General features: G+C 33.1%; 1 protein-coding gene across 4 annotated transcripts in view; it reads right to left on the bottom strand.

Annotated features, from left to right (window-relative positions):
* Nucleotides 1-586: 586 nt before the first annotated feature.
* The window catches only part of LOC113392634 (uncharacterized protein), a 36,561-nt gene continuing 21,883 nt past the window's right edge, over nt 587-15,264 (bottom strand). Inside the window, exons 5-12 of one of the 4 annotated variants that reach the window (XM_026629155.2) lie at nt 12,610-12,753; nt 6,265-6,457; nt 5,600-5,700; nt 5,388-5,525; nt 4,088-4,255; nt 3,350-3,494; nt 2,915-3,154; nt 587-2,764 (exon numbers count right to left, since the gene is read on the bottom strand). In XM_026629155.2, the coding sequence (XP_026484940.2) occupies nt 2,677-2,764; nt 2,915-3,154; nt 3,350-3,494; nt 4,088-4,255; nt 5,388-5,525; nt 5,600-5,700; nt 6,265-6,457; nt 12,610-12,753 (1,217 nt within the window). In that variant the 3' untranslated portion in view covers nt 587-2,676. Of the gene's footprint in view, nt 2,765-2,914; nt 3,155-3,349; nt 3,495-4,087; nt 4,256-5,375; nt 5,526-5,599; nt 5,701-6,264; nt 6,458-12,609; nt 12,754-15,264 lie in introns of all 4 variants that reach the window. The other 3 variants (XM_064220942.1, XM_064220943.1, XM_064220944.1) reach the window with 3 other exon arrangements.

The following is a 15,264-nucleotide window of genomic DNA, read 5'->3' as shown; positions in this document are numbered from 1 at the left end:
ATTAATAAAAAAAACGTAGTTCATTTTAAATTGTCTGAAATTTCTAAGTAAATGAAGATATAATTACATAATAATAATCGTAACAATTTCAACATAACTATAAGCACAAAGCATTTCTAGTCTAATTGGAAAGATTGCTTGTGTCCAGAATAATATTGTCGTAATATATGAATGGCATTAAAGATTAAAAATTAAGGATGAATTCTTCTAGTCTATGTTCACATAGCAACAATCTAACGTACGATATAAACGTGCGGTCCGAGGCTAAAATCACAATGCTATGCACACAGCCGTCATCAACCGAAACCACGCTTAGAAAAATACGTCACATGCATGTGCTGTTCAGTTGAGCGCATGCAAACATCGTGTTTAGGCTTGTTTTCTGTACTAATTTCTTCGACATTTTCGATATATTTTTCTAATACATGAGATTTCAGATGTAACGAACAATTGCACGTACAATGAAGAAAGCAAATTTTACGTTACGTTACGTTATACGTTATTACAAATATAAATACTTTTTACTTTTCTATTTACCAATCAGGGTTATTTAGGTTAATTGATATAATAAATAAAAGACATAAAGTGCATTATCGTAATCTTTTTATTAACAATAAAATTAATCAAGTGCATACATAATTGATTTCCCAATTTAAGTTCCACAAGCTTGTTACTTCTGAATCACATCCTGCCTCGTCGGACTACATCATGCTGCATTTAAACTCCAGTTCATTGCAAAGACAAAGAATAAACAGTTATTATGATTACAATCAAATAAATGCAAGACTCCGTTTTCAATACGAACAGAGTTCTTATCGGATACATACGGATATAATTAAATAATTACTTATTAATAAGATAAAAAGCCCTCGCGTTTTCAATCGCAAAATGCGTCTCCTTACCAATTTATAATCGAGAATTATAAGAAGAATTTTTTTTTTATGGAATATATAACAATAAATAAATTTTTATTTACATTTAAAAATTGTATCCTATCTATTATAATCTGGGTATTTAGGAAATGAAGCGTTCGATTAAACTATGATTTTTTTTTTATTACACAAAAATCTGGCTGATTATCATTGTTTTAAACATCGAATTTTAAAAACTATCTGTGACACACATATACTGTTCTTCGTCCACAGTTACTAAAAATTGTATAAGGTGATACGATTTTTATACCATCATTTTAATTGGATTTAATTTTCAAATATTCATTATGATTGCAATAAAAAGAAACATTTGAAAATGTATATAGGACCGTAAATTGTTTTTTAAGAATATTATTTTTTACATTAAACAAAAGTATATTTTCACAAAATGGTACGTTCTTTATCCAACTGTGTAGCTCGTGGCTCAAAAAAAAACCTTTCCAATTTAAAAACAGCAGCTTATAAATACGCATCGTAGATAAGTATTTACAAATTTCCTTAGATTCAAACATTAATTAGTACTTATATTAAATAAACGTTGGTTCGTTTGAGATTAATTACGAACATTCCATATTTATGTATATACCTTAATATTAAAAAAGAAGATTAAAATCAAATTGGATCCTAACCTTCAACAAGAAAACTCTCGTAGAAGAGTTACTGGTAACGTTGAATTAAACGAATACAAGATAATGTAAAGAATTGAAGTACAAAACATCATCAATATTTTGATTAATATTTATACATTAAAACATTTTAACTACTTATATTTACCTGGCAGTTGTGATTTAATTTTAATTATCGGATGTATGTTCTATCCATTATGCTACATCTCTTAACATATATATCTTTATGTAACAAATTACAACATCCTATGTTCTGTTGTGTATCGGACAAAAACTGCTTCAGAATGTAATAATATTTACCATTCCAAGAATATACATAGATTATATACCAAATTTACTGACAATAAAATACTACCTATGTTAACACCGTCGTCGTTTTGTTTTAAATAAACTAGAATGGAAATCATTTAAGATTATAAATTATATAATATTATAGGTCAAGACATGAACTCTACAATAATTATTAAAGCTCCATTCTATAAACTACAACAAAGTTGTTTTATTGTTGTTTGAGTTCAATAATTTTGGCACAAAGATTATTTCGTTAATTTTTATATAATATTGGTAAATTACCGGTCATAAAATACAAACTGTGACACATACCAATATGACAATAGACATTTTTATGTAATATATATATTATTTCGCAAGAATCGAAATGATTCTGCTAAGTTATATATATTAACATAGTATGTACAACATACAAATGCTAAAATTTATAAAGACGATGACCCTATAGGGCTGCACGCGAGCTAAACTGATCCCAACGCAGATACACCGCGCTCGACCTCACTCACTTCACTTCACACTTCGACTTAACCAACATTAAAGATAATATTGTCTCGGCAAAATCTCACTCCACGAATACTCGTCAATTATAGCGAGTCGTATATACTAAGTATATGTATATAAATTTGATAAAGTTAATTCGTATTTTAATATTATCCGTAATATTAATTTATCATAAAAACACTTCGATAATGTCCACATCGTACTCGATGAGTTCGGTGCGAGATGGGAAAGCAATAGAAATGTTCGTTCGGTCTCACTTAGCAGACGGGCAGGCGAGGCGGCGGCGGCGGCACGGGCAAGCGCACACGCATAGGCGAGGCGCGCTGTTAAATGATGCTCTCTCTATTCCTCTCGTTTTCCTCCTGCGAGCTCAGTGAGCTGCCGCCGCAGATCTGCATTTCGATCTCTTGCAACCTACGATTGAATATCGATGAATATCTTCTATAGTATAGATATAAAATGTGATAGTCATTTTTATCATATATGTTTTTTAAATCTACGAATTGCTATATCTTGCTTGTTTAGAAAATATTATGTTTGAATAATTAGATATATTAAACTTACCTCTGGTCTACTTCCCATTGCTGTTGACTTAATTTGGCTGACATCGCGGCGTTTTCTGTCTCCACGGTGTACAGGCGTTCTCGGAGCCTCTTGATCTCACACTCGAGCGCCTCGTGTGAGTCGAGAACAACTCTAGGCGCGCTGCCAGCTGCCACGCTACCGCCACCCGCAGCACTGCTACGAGCACTAGATGCACATGAAGCTACAGGAGACGCTACACGAAGGGGGCTTACTGAAGAACTGGAAAATCAAACATTTAGTGACCAATCTTCATAGTGTTGATTCCGGCTCCGAATCCTCCTAATCAAGTATATCGTGCAAAATCCTTATTGAAGTTCTTCCGAAACATGTATTTCAATTTAATGAATAGAAATGAAAACCCCCAAACTAAAAATGATTGAACATTTTTTAAATAGATTGTGAAATGATAATTACCTATATAGCTGGTCCCGGTAGGAAGGCGGGTGTGAGGAGTGAAATGGTGGGGGAATCGATGCGGGCGGGAGATGCATCTCCTCTATGGGCACGCGTCCGCTTGTCTCCACCAGCCCTGGCGTAGACTGGCACCGGCCCATTGCCACTATAGATATACCTCTTTTTAAGCCTTTTAATTGTATATAATTATAACAGGATTGCCATTCTAATTTCATTTATTCAGTACAATTTCTTCTTCATTACATTACATTTTTTACATTAGCAGCCACTGCTGGACTAAGGCCCCTCTCCTTCTGAGGAGAAGGTATGGAGCATATTCCACCACGCTGCTCCAATGCGGGTTGGTGGAATACACATATGGCAGAATTTCGTTAAAATAAGCCACATGCAGGTTTCCTCACGATTTTTTCCTTCACCGCCGAGCACGAGATGAATTATAAACACAAATTAAGCACATGAAAACTCAGTGGTGCCTGGGTTTGAACCCGCAATCATCGGTTAAGATGCACGCGTTCTAACCACTAGGCCATCCCGGCTCAATGGATTACAAAAGAAGTATAGAAAAAGTTCTTGATAATAGATGTTGCAATCGTAAATCACATGAGCAGGTAAGACTTAAATATATTAAAAAACAATACATTCAATATATTATTAAAAAATAAAACAAAGGATAAATATGAATATATAAATCGTATATAAATAAATAATTATTAATTGTAATAATAATTAAATATCTACCTTTTTCGAGAGGAGCTTTCTTATACTTTTCAAGTCTCTTGACTGCTATTGCTTCAAGACGTACTCTGGCGGCAGGGTACTCCTTGAGGACGTCCCACATGTCCTTCTTGCTGAGCACGAACAGGTCCGAGTAGCCAACGGAGCGCACTGACGCTGTCCGCCGGTTGCCTGTCGACGTGTCATCCACACACTCCGTGCCAACCGATTTTCGGGCAACAAATCCCGTGAAATATTTTGACTTTGACTTTCTTTTAATTGTATAGAAGTCTAATATAAAATATTTCACAGTTACAATTAAGAAACAACCGAACGCACCGACAGAAAATAGAAAATTAATTTTGAAATTCCAATAATAAAAAAAAACATAGTTCATATTAAATAGGTTTAAATTTTGTAGGAAAATGAAGATATGATTAATAATCATAACAATTTCAACATAACTATAAGAAGCGATTTCTATTGAATTCGATTTGTGCTTCAAGACAAAGCGTTTAGGGTTTAAAAATTAGTAAATAAAATGTTTATTAGTAAAAGAACTAAGCTGTTCTACAATTTTTACAATGCCTATTTACGGCAATGATAGTATTAACTAAAAACAAACACTGTAACTTAGCTTGATAAAATCTTTGATATAATTCAATAATATAGAACATTAAAATATTATTAAGGGTTTCATGCACCAAGAGGTCACGCCAAATATAGTATTTAGGGAGGATGCAAAGCGGTCGGGGACACTGCCTTCAATACAACCAAAGGAGATGAAACTAAAAGCAAACAAACCACATGACGCTGTGCTACGATTCTTGAATGTAGAAAGCTAAAAAGAAACTACGAAAATAAATATAAATATATAAATAAAATCAATAAAAATGTAGCTTACCATACATATTAATGAATTTATTGTTGAAGAAGTAGAATTTTGAAAACGGTTTGCATATTGAATTTAATGGAAATAGTAGAATAGTTCAAATGTGTAAAAATTCGGTAAAAAAACAATAAGATGTGGAAGCTGGTATAACCTATAAACAGTATCACAGAACGTCATCAGCGCTTAACGATGGTCAAAGTTTCTATTAACTATTTTCTCTTAGTCTTATCAAATATGTTCGGAAAGCGCTAATGTACGTCCAAGAATGATGTCCCAAAACCTGTTGCTAGCGTCGCGGCCGCTCCCTCGGCCTGATTGCAGCGTCTCCTCGAAACGTTTGCTTTTGCTTTTAAAAACTTTTCAAGAAACGACAAAGTAGAGTAAAAATGGCGTGGCGTCTCGGGCCGTGGCGATATTTACCAAGTTGTTTACCTGCTGTGCCCATGTTCAGAATGGAAATTTCGCCAAAATAAGAACCCGCTTTGAGTGTAGCTAACACTGTCTTTCCGTTGTCACCGACCACCTGTAGTTTGCCTCGGTTCACTATGTACATCTCCTTTCCGACTTCGCCTACGAACATTTTATATTAATAAGTAATCATAACGTCCAGGCATTTTAAATCAAATATCAAGAGATATACTTACCTTTTCTACAAATGTAATCGCCTGGCGAAAACAGAACTGGTCGAAGCCTCAAAACCAACTCGCATAGAAATCCAGCTTCCGTATTTTGAAATATTTCTACCCTATAATATAAAAATAAGCAAATTGTATGTATACCTAGATACAATTATATATATTATTAAAATGAATATGGTATTCAATTAATAACAACGACGGCAACAAAACATAATTTACACTTGCTAAACTCATAATGTATTATGGTAATTGAATTCGCTTTCTAGCCAAAATAATAATTTAAAATCGTTCAGTTTAGAAACAGCCTGCAGTACAAGTTTCAAATTACGTTAACGGCGTTCGGGTGGAAAACAAAAAAAAATCTGTGAGAGCCATTTGACGACAAAATTTACGGATCGTATGAAAGAACACTCTTGAATAATTCATGGGCGTAAAAAGCGAGTGTTTCTGTTTTTTAATTATACGACACGGAATATTAAACACTAACTGCTTCTTCTGAGCTATGATGTCATAAAATTTTACAACTACCTTTTTAGACGTGATACTTCTCACTGAAACTAACGGATTTCAGACAATAAGAAAGGGCTTATACAACTTCAAATTAAACTTCAGCATACAGAAAGATGAAAATCTCTTAACGATTAATGTATAATATTTAGAACTAAGCGTACCTCTTCAAAGTATCAAGGTGCACATTAATAGCAATTTCCGCTTTAAGTTTATCAGGGAGACAGGAAACAGCCTTCTCTTCGTCGGAACACTTCTGGGTCAGCCACAGGTAATCGAACCACTTGATCACCTTCACTTGCAGGTGATTGGGCACGCGTCGCATTCTCATATAAGTCTTCACACCATCTAATTTTGCTGCAATAAAACGTACTATGAAGACATCTTTATTATAAAAATATTTTTTTCACTTAAACAATTCTCAAATTATAATTTCAAGCGTTTCCTTCGTTGTAAGAATTTTCTTGTTAAAAGTTGAAACAAAGTGATTTTTTAGTTTTGACAAATGTTTGACTTTACTTTTCAAGATTTCTTTTCTGGTGCAATTTTAGAAAACAAAGAGTTATACTGGATTATTACGGAAATACACGACAGAGTCACGGAACAAAAGCTAGTTCAATTATTTGTTATTTAAATAAATTCAAAATAGCTAAATACAATTTTATAACTAAGGCTTTAACTTTTGATACAGTTGTTTCTACTTAGTAAGTTGTGACTAAGTTAAATTATGGCGTTTCAGATGTCGAGCATCTAATCAATAAAGTTGTGAAAACTTAGTTGAATTAAACTGAAATTATAGTTTCGTGTGTCGGAGAGAAAATTTAAGCTTGGAATATAAAGTTATTTCTCTTAATATATTACAATTATCTATGAAATAAGTTTTAAGAGCATATCATATGGATTTTTATTAATTATATGTTACTGCTTAAATAAATGAAACCCAAAGCGTAGGAGATGACAATAACAACTCATCCAGCAATATATAAACGACCTACCGAAAAGATAGGATTTGCTGATTCAAAACACTTTTATACCATTTTCAAAAGTCTGATTTTGACTAACTTGAATACAGAATACATTCAATTTGAAACTATTTATTCAATTTTAAATCTAATTATTTAAGCCTGTTCCTGGAAATTGTTAAAGTAGAATTCGATTCTATTTTCAATTTATTTTGATTTTCTTTATCTTGAACACTGAATTTTACTAATACTCTTAGTATTAGTAACTAATAATTGCGTTCTGTTCACCTAAATTCTTGCTGAATATTTACGGTTATAACAAAATAAGCTATCGTTAGAATATTAAATTGTTTGAGATGTATAATGATCAAGAAGACAAGTAAACCTTAGCCTTCAATACAAAGTTTATAAGTTCACTAAGTTTCTCATGACGGCGGTGAAATCTTAAGATTTAGTCCAAGTTCTGTTGAGTACGCCGTCGATCCGCAGGTTGCATCAATAGTCTATCCTGGGGATATACTAAGCTAATTGCACAAGTTTAGTCTTTCAGGACGCTCACAAAAGAGCTTTGGAGTTGACGCAGTGGACTAAAGTATTAAATATCAGAGTGATTTCATCATTATTTTAGGTATCGGATTTATATCTAAAATTTGAACTACCTTTTTACTGTGTATTGTTAAATTGTGATGAAATGAGAATAGCAAGTTACGTACAAGAAATATAAAAAAAGAGCAGATATTCCATACAAAAAACTATATGTCCCATCCTTCGACGAAACATTTAATTGCTTTATAGAAAATACACCACCATTTAAACTGAAATTTATAAATTTGCGTTGATGGCATATTGCGTCAACAAAAGCTAGTTCCTTGAAAGGGAATATAAATTCGAGCATTGCTTTATTTTAAGGTTTTTCTTCTTTCTTTTTAGATATTTTTGAATAAAAAATATATTTAGTCTAAATCAAAGACAATGACTGGTACTCTGTAATATAGCAGTCCATTAGCCTGTAGACATTTGCCGTAATTTAATTTTTCTCCAACGAGAGCCGTTCCCGGAAACGAACCACGTCTAGTGCAAGACGTAAGTATCTCGAAATCCGACAATAAAATTTTTATTTGTTTCTCTTACTTTATTTTCCGAGTTCATTATAGGTTTACACAATGCTTTGGTAATAAAACAGTTAATTTTCGTTGCACTCAAATGCATTGCTCTATAATTAAAACTCGTGAAAGTATATATAATAAAATAAATTGTTAGTTTGAATTGAACAGTCTAGAGGCAATTATTTCCAAGATCATAAAATCTGAAAGTCGATACTTTTATAAATTTAACCTTAAAAACAAAAACGTTCCATATCCATTTTTTCAACATATTCCAGAACCTGGTTTACTGTTCTTTCTGTTGTCTTGTCTGTTTAATTAACTCCCAGAAGAGTTAGCAACTTTGGGTAACAAATTTTATAATTTTTCTAAATATATTTTTTATATTTTTAAGACACATCGCAATATCAAACATAAAATAAGCGATAGTCAATACTCTTATTTCCTTGGGAACTTTTGATGATCCGTATTATATATTGTTTCTGCAGTAAAAATATTTAATAAATTCAAATATATTCGATTTATATATGTAGGTAAACCTGCGTAGTTGTTGAGATCAGTTGCCGTAATTGAAATTTGATTAAAAGGGTTATTTTATCATTATAATTACTCAGCATTTCCACCTCATATTGATTACGTACGGATAAGGCAAGTTATTTGAATAAAAATAGACCAAGAATTGATCACAGGGAGAATCGCACAATTACTGGAACCCCGAGAGATATTTTATCATTTACATAAATCCACTGAATTCAGTTGCTCAGGTATGAAAACAAAAAATGAGCGGAGTTTCCTGATGAAAATAAATATTTAATATCGACTTACTAAGATGCGTATAATGTGTTGTTGTATGTTTTACCCGTTATTTAATTCTCGTACCTCAAGTTATATTTTTATTATATCTATTATTTTATTTATATTAATTTTATATATTATATAAAATACTGTACTATGTTGAAAACACATGCGCTGTTTACCTTTTCTGTCAATAATGAGAGCAATTATAAATTATATTAAATGGCACATGGCCCTCTACTCCGCCATATTGTCTCCAGCGAGCCAGCATCCATTGGTAGTCTCAACAGCCTATCATAATTGGTAATGTCAAAATTAGGTATGCTACGAATTATTGTCCGCTGACGCACCTTGAATATGGAATTCAGCAATTTTGCAGTTTTACCAATACAATGATATCATCTAATAACTTGGGCACTCTAGTAAATCCGCTACTAACTATTATAACATATGCTGTCCATTTCATTCGCAGTAAAATATTCATAAGAACGAAACAATTAGCGTATTCATTCAAACATTTCGTTCCACTCGGGCTTCAATCATGTTACTTGTTTACGAATACGTCAACAGTACGTATAGATGAGTCGAGACTAATTACTCGAATTCAGAAAATTATTCCAAAAATACTTCCAAACTAAAAGTTTTAATAATACATTTTATATACCGTGTATCTTTGGTTTCGGCGATCCTCTGAATCTCATTTGATCATACAGCCCTGCGTGTGTACGTATTCAAACAAAGCCGGTGAACTGTGATTGCATAGATTCGACGTCAAGACTAACAATTTGAATACAAACTAGGTACTTACTCCGGGAGTGACTGCACTCCGAACTGTTGTACTATTATGAGTAACAAACAACGCCTCTCCCCGTATATAGAACAATGGAGGGAATAGGTATTCAATGTGTCTGCTTAATGTTTTGAGACAAAAGCAGTGGAACAAAAATTCTTACTATCAAAGAGTTTTTTTTTTTAAATATTTAAAACTATATGTCAGTAATACATATTTTTATTAAAATGCACTGCACGTGGAATATATAAATCGTCTTTTTTATTAGGACTTTATTGATCTATTGTTTTACCAGACAATTTTATTACTTTAATATTTAGAAGAAACGTTTCAGTAGATACGTTTGAATATATATCGAAAATAGATTCCGTAAAAATCCATAAAGATTTTGTTGAGCCAAATTGCTTTCTAAAAACAAATATAATTGTTTAGGAAATATAATATTTTCAATATTCTCATCTGATAATAGAAAATTAAATTGAATATTTAAGCTTAACTTAACGTCATATCTTGCATAGTCATAAAATATGTAGTAACTGAAATTAATTACACGCACATAGGTATATTATAATAATAATCATGTCTGGTTTATAGTTTAGTTCCCAACTAAAGGTAGATTAACCGCTACAGTTTATAATAAGCTTAAATACACCATAATTACTACATTCTTTAAAGTCCAAAAGAGCAACAGCACATCCAAATTTCCATTCAAACTATCCACTTATTAAACGATTTTTCGAATAGATAAGAAATACCTCGGAATAGTTATTTTTATTTATTTACAGGTCTAATCGTCAGGTCATCGATGACCTGTAAATAAATAAAAATAACTATTCCGTTTCGTCACTCCGCTTTTCACCGCTATCTATCGAACATTTATCAAAGTATATTGAAACTTCAATATCAAAGAGGAGAATAGAATATCGAATATTCGTAGCCAATACTCATAAAATTGAAGTGGTCCTTTCGAGTGCAAGATTTCATTTATGGAAATATCTCACGTCGATTCTGTCTGCGCGAATAACATTTTACGATAGAATTTCAATGACATTGTTGACGTTGTTTGTTATGGCGATGAGGCACGAGGTGGTCCGCACCGGCCGGCGAACGCGGAGCGTGGAGCTTGGAGCGGGAGTTGATCAATTATTGTCGAATTGCTAGGCTCGGGAGGCGCGGCGGGCGCGCGGCCTGAGACCTTCGGGCTTGGGCGGCCGGAGCGCACGGAGCGGCGAACGGATCGATGGCAAGCGGACGCGCGCGGGACGCTCCGCTCCCTCTGGGATGGGGCGCGGCGCCCGACTTTCGCCGAGCTATTTATAGCATTCAAGCCGCTGACCTATTTCGCTGCAGCGCCACCGAGGAAGGTCACGGATTCAGCCTGCTCTCTGTCGTCGCGGCGCCATTGTCTTTTCAACCGAGCTGCAGTGCTAATTAAAGTTGTTGACACTTTGCCGCTTTCTGTGTATAAAATGCTCATCCTATCCTTGCCTCACATTGATCGTGTAACTTACATGCTGTATTCTCTTTCATATTTTGCTTTAAAGGCTATTTATACGCGACCTCCAGTCGGGCACATGTGTCAAAGGGAAAATATGTAAAGAACATTTAAATTGTAATATGCCTTTTCAATGAGACTTAACGATTAAATGTATTTTACAATTTTTTATTTTGTTTCTTTTAACGAAAAATATTGCTTTCAAATTTAGGGCCATCAAATTTGGTTAAAATCGCAAATTTAATTAACCTTCTAGTTTTGCCTCCATAAGGGTTGTTTTTACGGAAAAACGCCAAGAAGCGAGGTACGGATAAATGCGTCGAGTCACGTGTTGCTGTGTCTGATAGAACGTAATAATACCACTATCAGGACTGCCGCGCTCGATTGACCACATCCACTCAATTTTGGGCAGGTTTTATGAACTTATATTATGTCGAGCCGCGACTAAGTAGAGTCAGAATAGAAAGGTATCAGGCAATAAATACTCAAAATTAAAAATCACAATTTACCACCAAAATTTTGTCACCATTCAAACTAACTGTCGAAGCATCTGTTGAAGTAAATAAAGAATTTATTGCAATTACAGTTATCGAAAAATGATAAAATAACGCAATCAAATACGAGTTACATAAACCGTTTCGAACGATTTTCCTCGGCTAAGAATGTTAACATTCAATCATGCTCATAATTGTACGCGTTGAACCACATCGTACGGTGAATTATTGTGCCCAAAATAAAGGTCGTTTACAGCCGTCATAAAACGTTGGACCGTATTAGACCCAGCCTTTATTTGTACCTTCTATTTAAATATTGCGAAACCAGCACTAATCATATACATATTTTATGTTTAATTCAGAGAAAATAGTTCACATTTTGTATCTTAAATAATATTCAAATGCATAATGAAAATAAAAAATTGTGAGAGGCTAGAAAATACTGGCATTGAATATTATTCCAATAAGCCTTGCAACTATAATATGGAGAAATTCCAGTTTAAAGTTCATAAATCAATCGGTATTTTAACATTATTTTGACCATAAATATTGTCGACGACGTAAAATAGGTCGTATAGAAGTTTTAATATTTATGAATAAAACAATATTTAAAAACAAATGCCAAATTCAAAACAAGACATTGATTCAAATATTGCTGAAAACACAAAGAGTTACAACAAAATATTATACTTGTGAATTCAAATTCCCTATTTCTTTAATTTTTCAAATAATATAAGCTTTTTTGTCGTTTCTATAATGTAATAAAACGTCCTTTATTACGTAAGAACGAATGTCTCTAATTTTGGTATCCTTATACTTAAAAATAGGTCTAAATTTACAGAAATAAAATATTTGTATATGATAACTTACCCTGGAACTCCTTCCTGGCTGTACTGACGGAGGTCACTATGTTCGCCACGTGACCCAACACCGTTGCAAAGAGAAGCAAACCAAACAGGAGTTGTGCAATCACAAAGACATACTCGCCTTTGCTTCGTGGTCTAGGCAGATCACCTGTCAAATAATCATTCAAATAGTCATTTATCCTTTATTACTTACATGGAAAGCATCACTCTATGTATAAAATTAAATGTAAATAACGATTTCAAATACATACTAACTAACTTAATTATTACAAAATATTAATTACAGTATAGGTATAAAGTAGAACTAGTATAAGTGTATAGAGTTACAAATTATTCAAAATTATATCACCAGAAAATCGTAAAACAAACGGTAACAAAACTTTTTTATGTCAATTAGTTAATACAATACATTTATATACACAGTATACATAAATATATATATGGTATTTTTACATAATACAAATGTCGCGTCATATTTTCAGTTACCTAAAGCACATTAATAATAACTTTTTTTTTTCACAACAGTTGAAAAAAAGTCGTTCGGTAAGTTGACAGCATTTTAAATACGAAAATAGAACGAATAAAAACGATTCACAATACCCATACCTAAAAAAAAAAAATCAAACAAAGAAATCGACTTCTTTGTAAGTAAACAAAACTGCATTTAACTAAAAAATCGTGATCCGAACAACTGCACGGTCGGTTGAGTGTTTTCCGTTTTACCGCAACGCTATGAGCATAACTATTTAACTTACTATGAACGCACGTTTCCAGCATACAAATACCAATCACGTGGTCTACGTTGGTAAAAAAAAAACATATGACAATGAATGGTAATTGCATCGTGGCATTTGCAAGTGCCTATCAACATAGCCCAACCACGAATAAACTCGTGACCAAAATAAATCAATGCATTTATTTGTCGCACATTATCAATGTATAGTGCTTACTGGCTCCGAGGCGGACGTATGTACGTACGTATTTCAATAAAAGTTGTCGTATACGTTTATTTTCAATGGTCGTGTATTCTTTAATATAATGTATTTAATAATTCATAAGCCCTCGCCACCGCGTGCACATATGGCATGAGAATTGTTATCGTAACGAAGAAATATTCATTGTATATACTATATATACACATATTATATTACAAAAGTTAGTTGTTTTTATAAAACCAATATTTAATTAGACCTCATGGTTAGTTGTTACCACGTTACTGTCCATAGACTTCAACGCTGTAAGAATTATCATTATCACAGCCCAACAGTGCGTCACCAACTTTATGAACTAACATTTTATATCCCTCGTGCCTGTAGTTACAATGGCTCACTCACCTTTCAAACCAGAATATAACAATACTATGTTTGGCGGTACATTATACATATGATGAGCGGGTGGTATCTACCCCGATAGGCTTGCACCAGGATCTATTATATATAGACTCAGTTGATGAAGATTAGATGAGAGCCATTATTTCACTTTTGATTAATTTTTGGATATAATTATTATCCTGGTTAATATTTTGATGAATTTTGCAGATGCCGGATGAAATTCTGCCGCATATTACATTAATCATCATCAATCAACCAAACTGTCAATCAGTGGAGCAATGTGGTGGAATAAGCTCTAATCCTTCTCCTTGATAGAAGGCATTTGCCGAGTCACGAGTAACTTGCTTATATTATGCTTTAGATATGCACATTAAAACATTCAGAATTTCGTCGAAGATAAAAAAATCACCTCATGCTAGTATCTAACTATCATGACTTGTTTTTTTGTTATAAAATTAATTAGGCAAATTATAAACTAAATTATGCTGAAAACAATTAACTTCACGATTTTGTTTCGTAACACACACTCGAAACCAAGTGGATTGTTAAATGAATAGAGTGCTAACTAGAATGTAGCTTTACATTGTATACTTCGACATGCAAATATTAAACATACATTCCCAAAAGTACTGCACAGAATTTAGTCATTTTTGGTAAAACAAAAAGGTTTACAACAGTTCCGAAAAGTCTGCCGGAAAACGGGTATAAATGCCACCAGCTTAAAAAAAAAATCATGTACAAACGTAAAAAAAATCTGTCCACATATACGAACTTACTAGAGTAATTTGATTATTATATTATTTTGAGAATATCTCCTGAATTTGAATAACGAAGAACTTTAATTGTATATAATTAATACTTCGTATATTTTCACTATCGTGTAATATTATAGAAATAAATATATAATAGTATAGTCATATAGATATACATACATATATTATGATATCAAAGCGAAAGCTGCTATTCTTAAGGAAGGCTAGCCAACTGTGAGAGTTAGTGATAGTACACAAGTCTGTGCTCAAACACAAGTGTACTCTTTTATCCCCAACTCATAATCCGATGTGACGGTAAATTCGACACTACCGGGAAGTGTTCCGGCACGGGACCAACGGCTTTATGGGCTTTATGCCGAGGAATAAGCGTGACCATACTTTCAACTTCCAGGCTGTTATTGAGATTTTTTCTACAGAAAAATCCAATTACTTTTTATGAACCTGGGGTTTGAACCCGGGATCTCGGGATCTGAGGCCTTAATCTAGCCACAAGACCAACGAGGTAACATAATGTATTATGTACATTTTCTAGTTTCATATTTTTTTATATATTTA

The sequence above is a fragment of the Vanessa tameamea genome, chromosome 5 (genome assembly GCF_037043105.1).
Source record: "Vanessa tameamea isolate UH-Manoa-2023 chromosome 5, ilVanTame1 primary haplotype, whole genome shotgun sequence".
NCBI lineage: Eukaryota > Metazoa > Arthropoda > Insecta > Lepidoptera > Nymphalidae > Vanessa > Vanessa tameamea.
The sequence above is the reverse complement of the archived record's forward strand: the minus strand, read 5'-3'. Positions and strand labels throughout refer to the sequence as shown.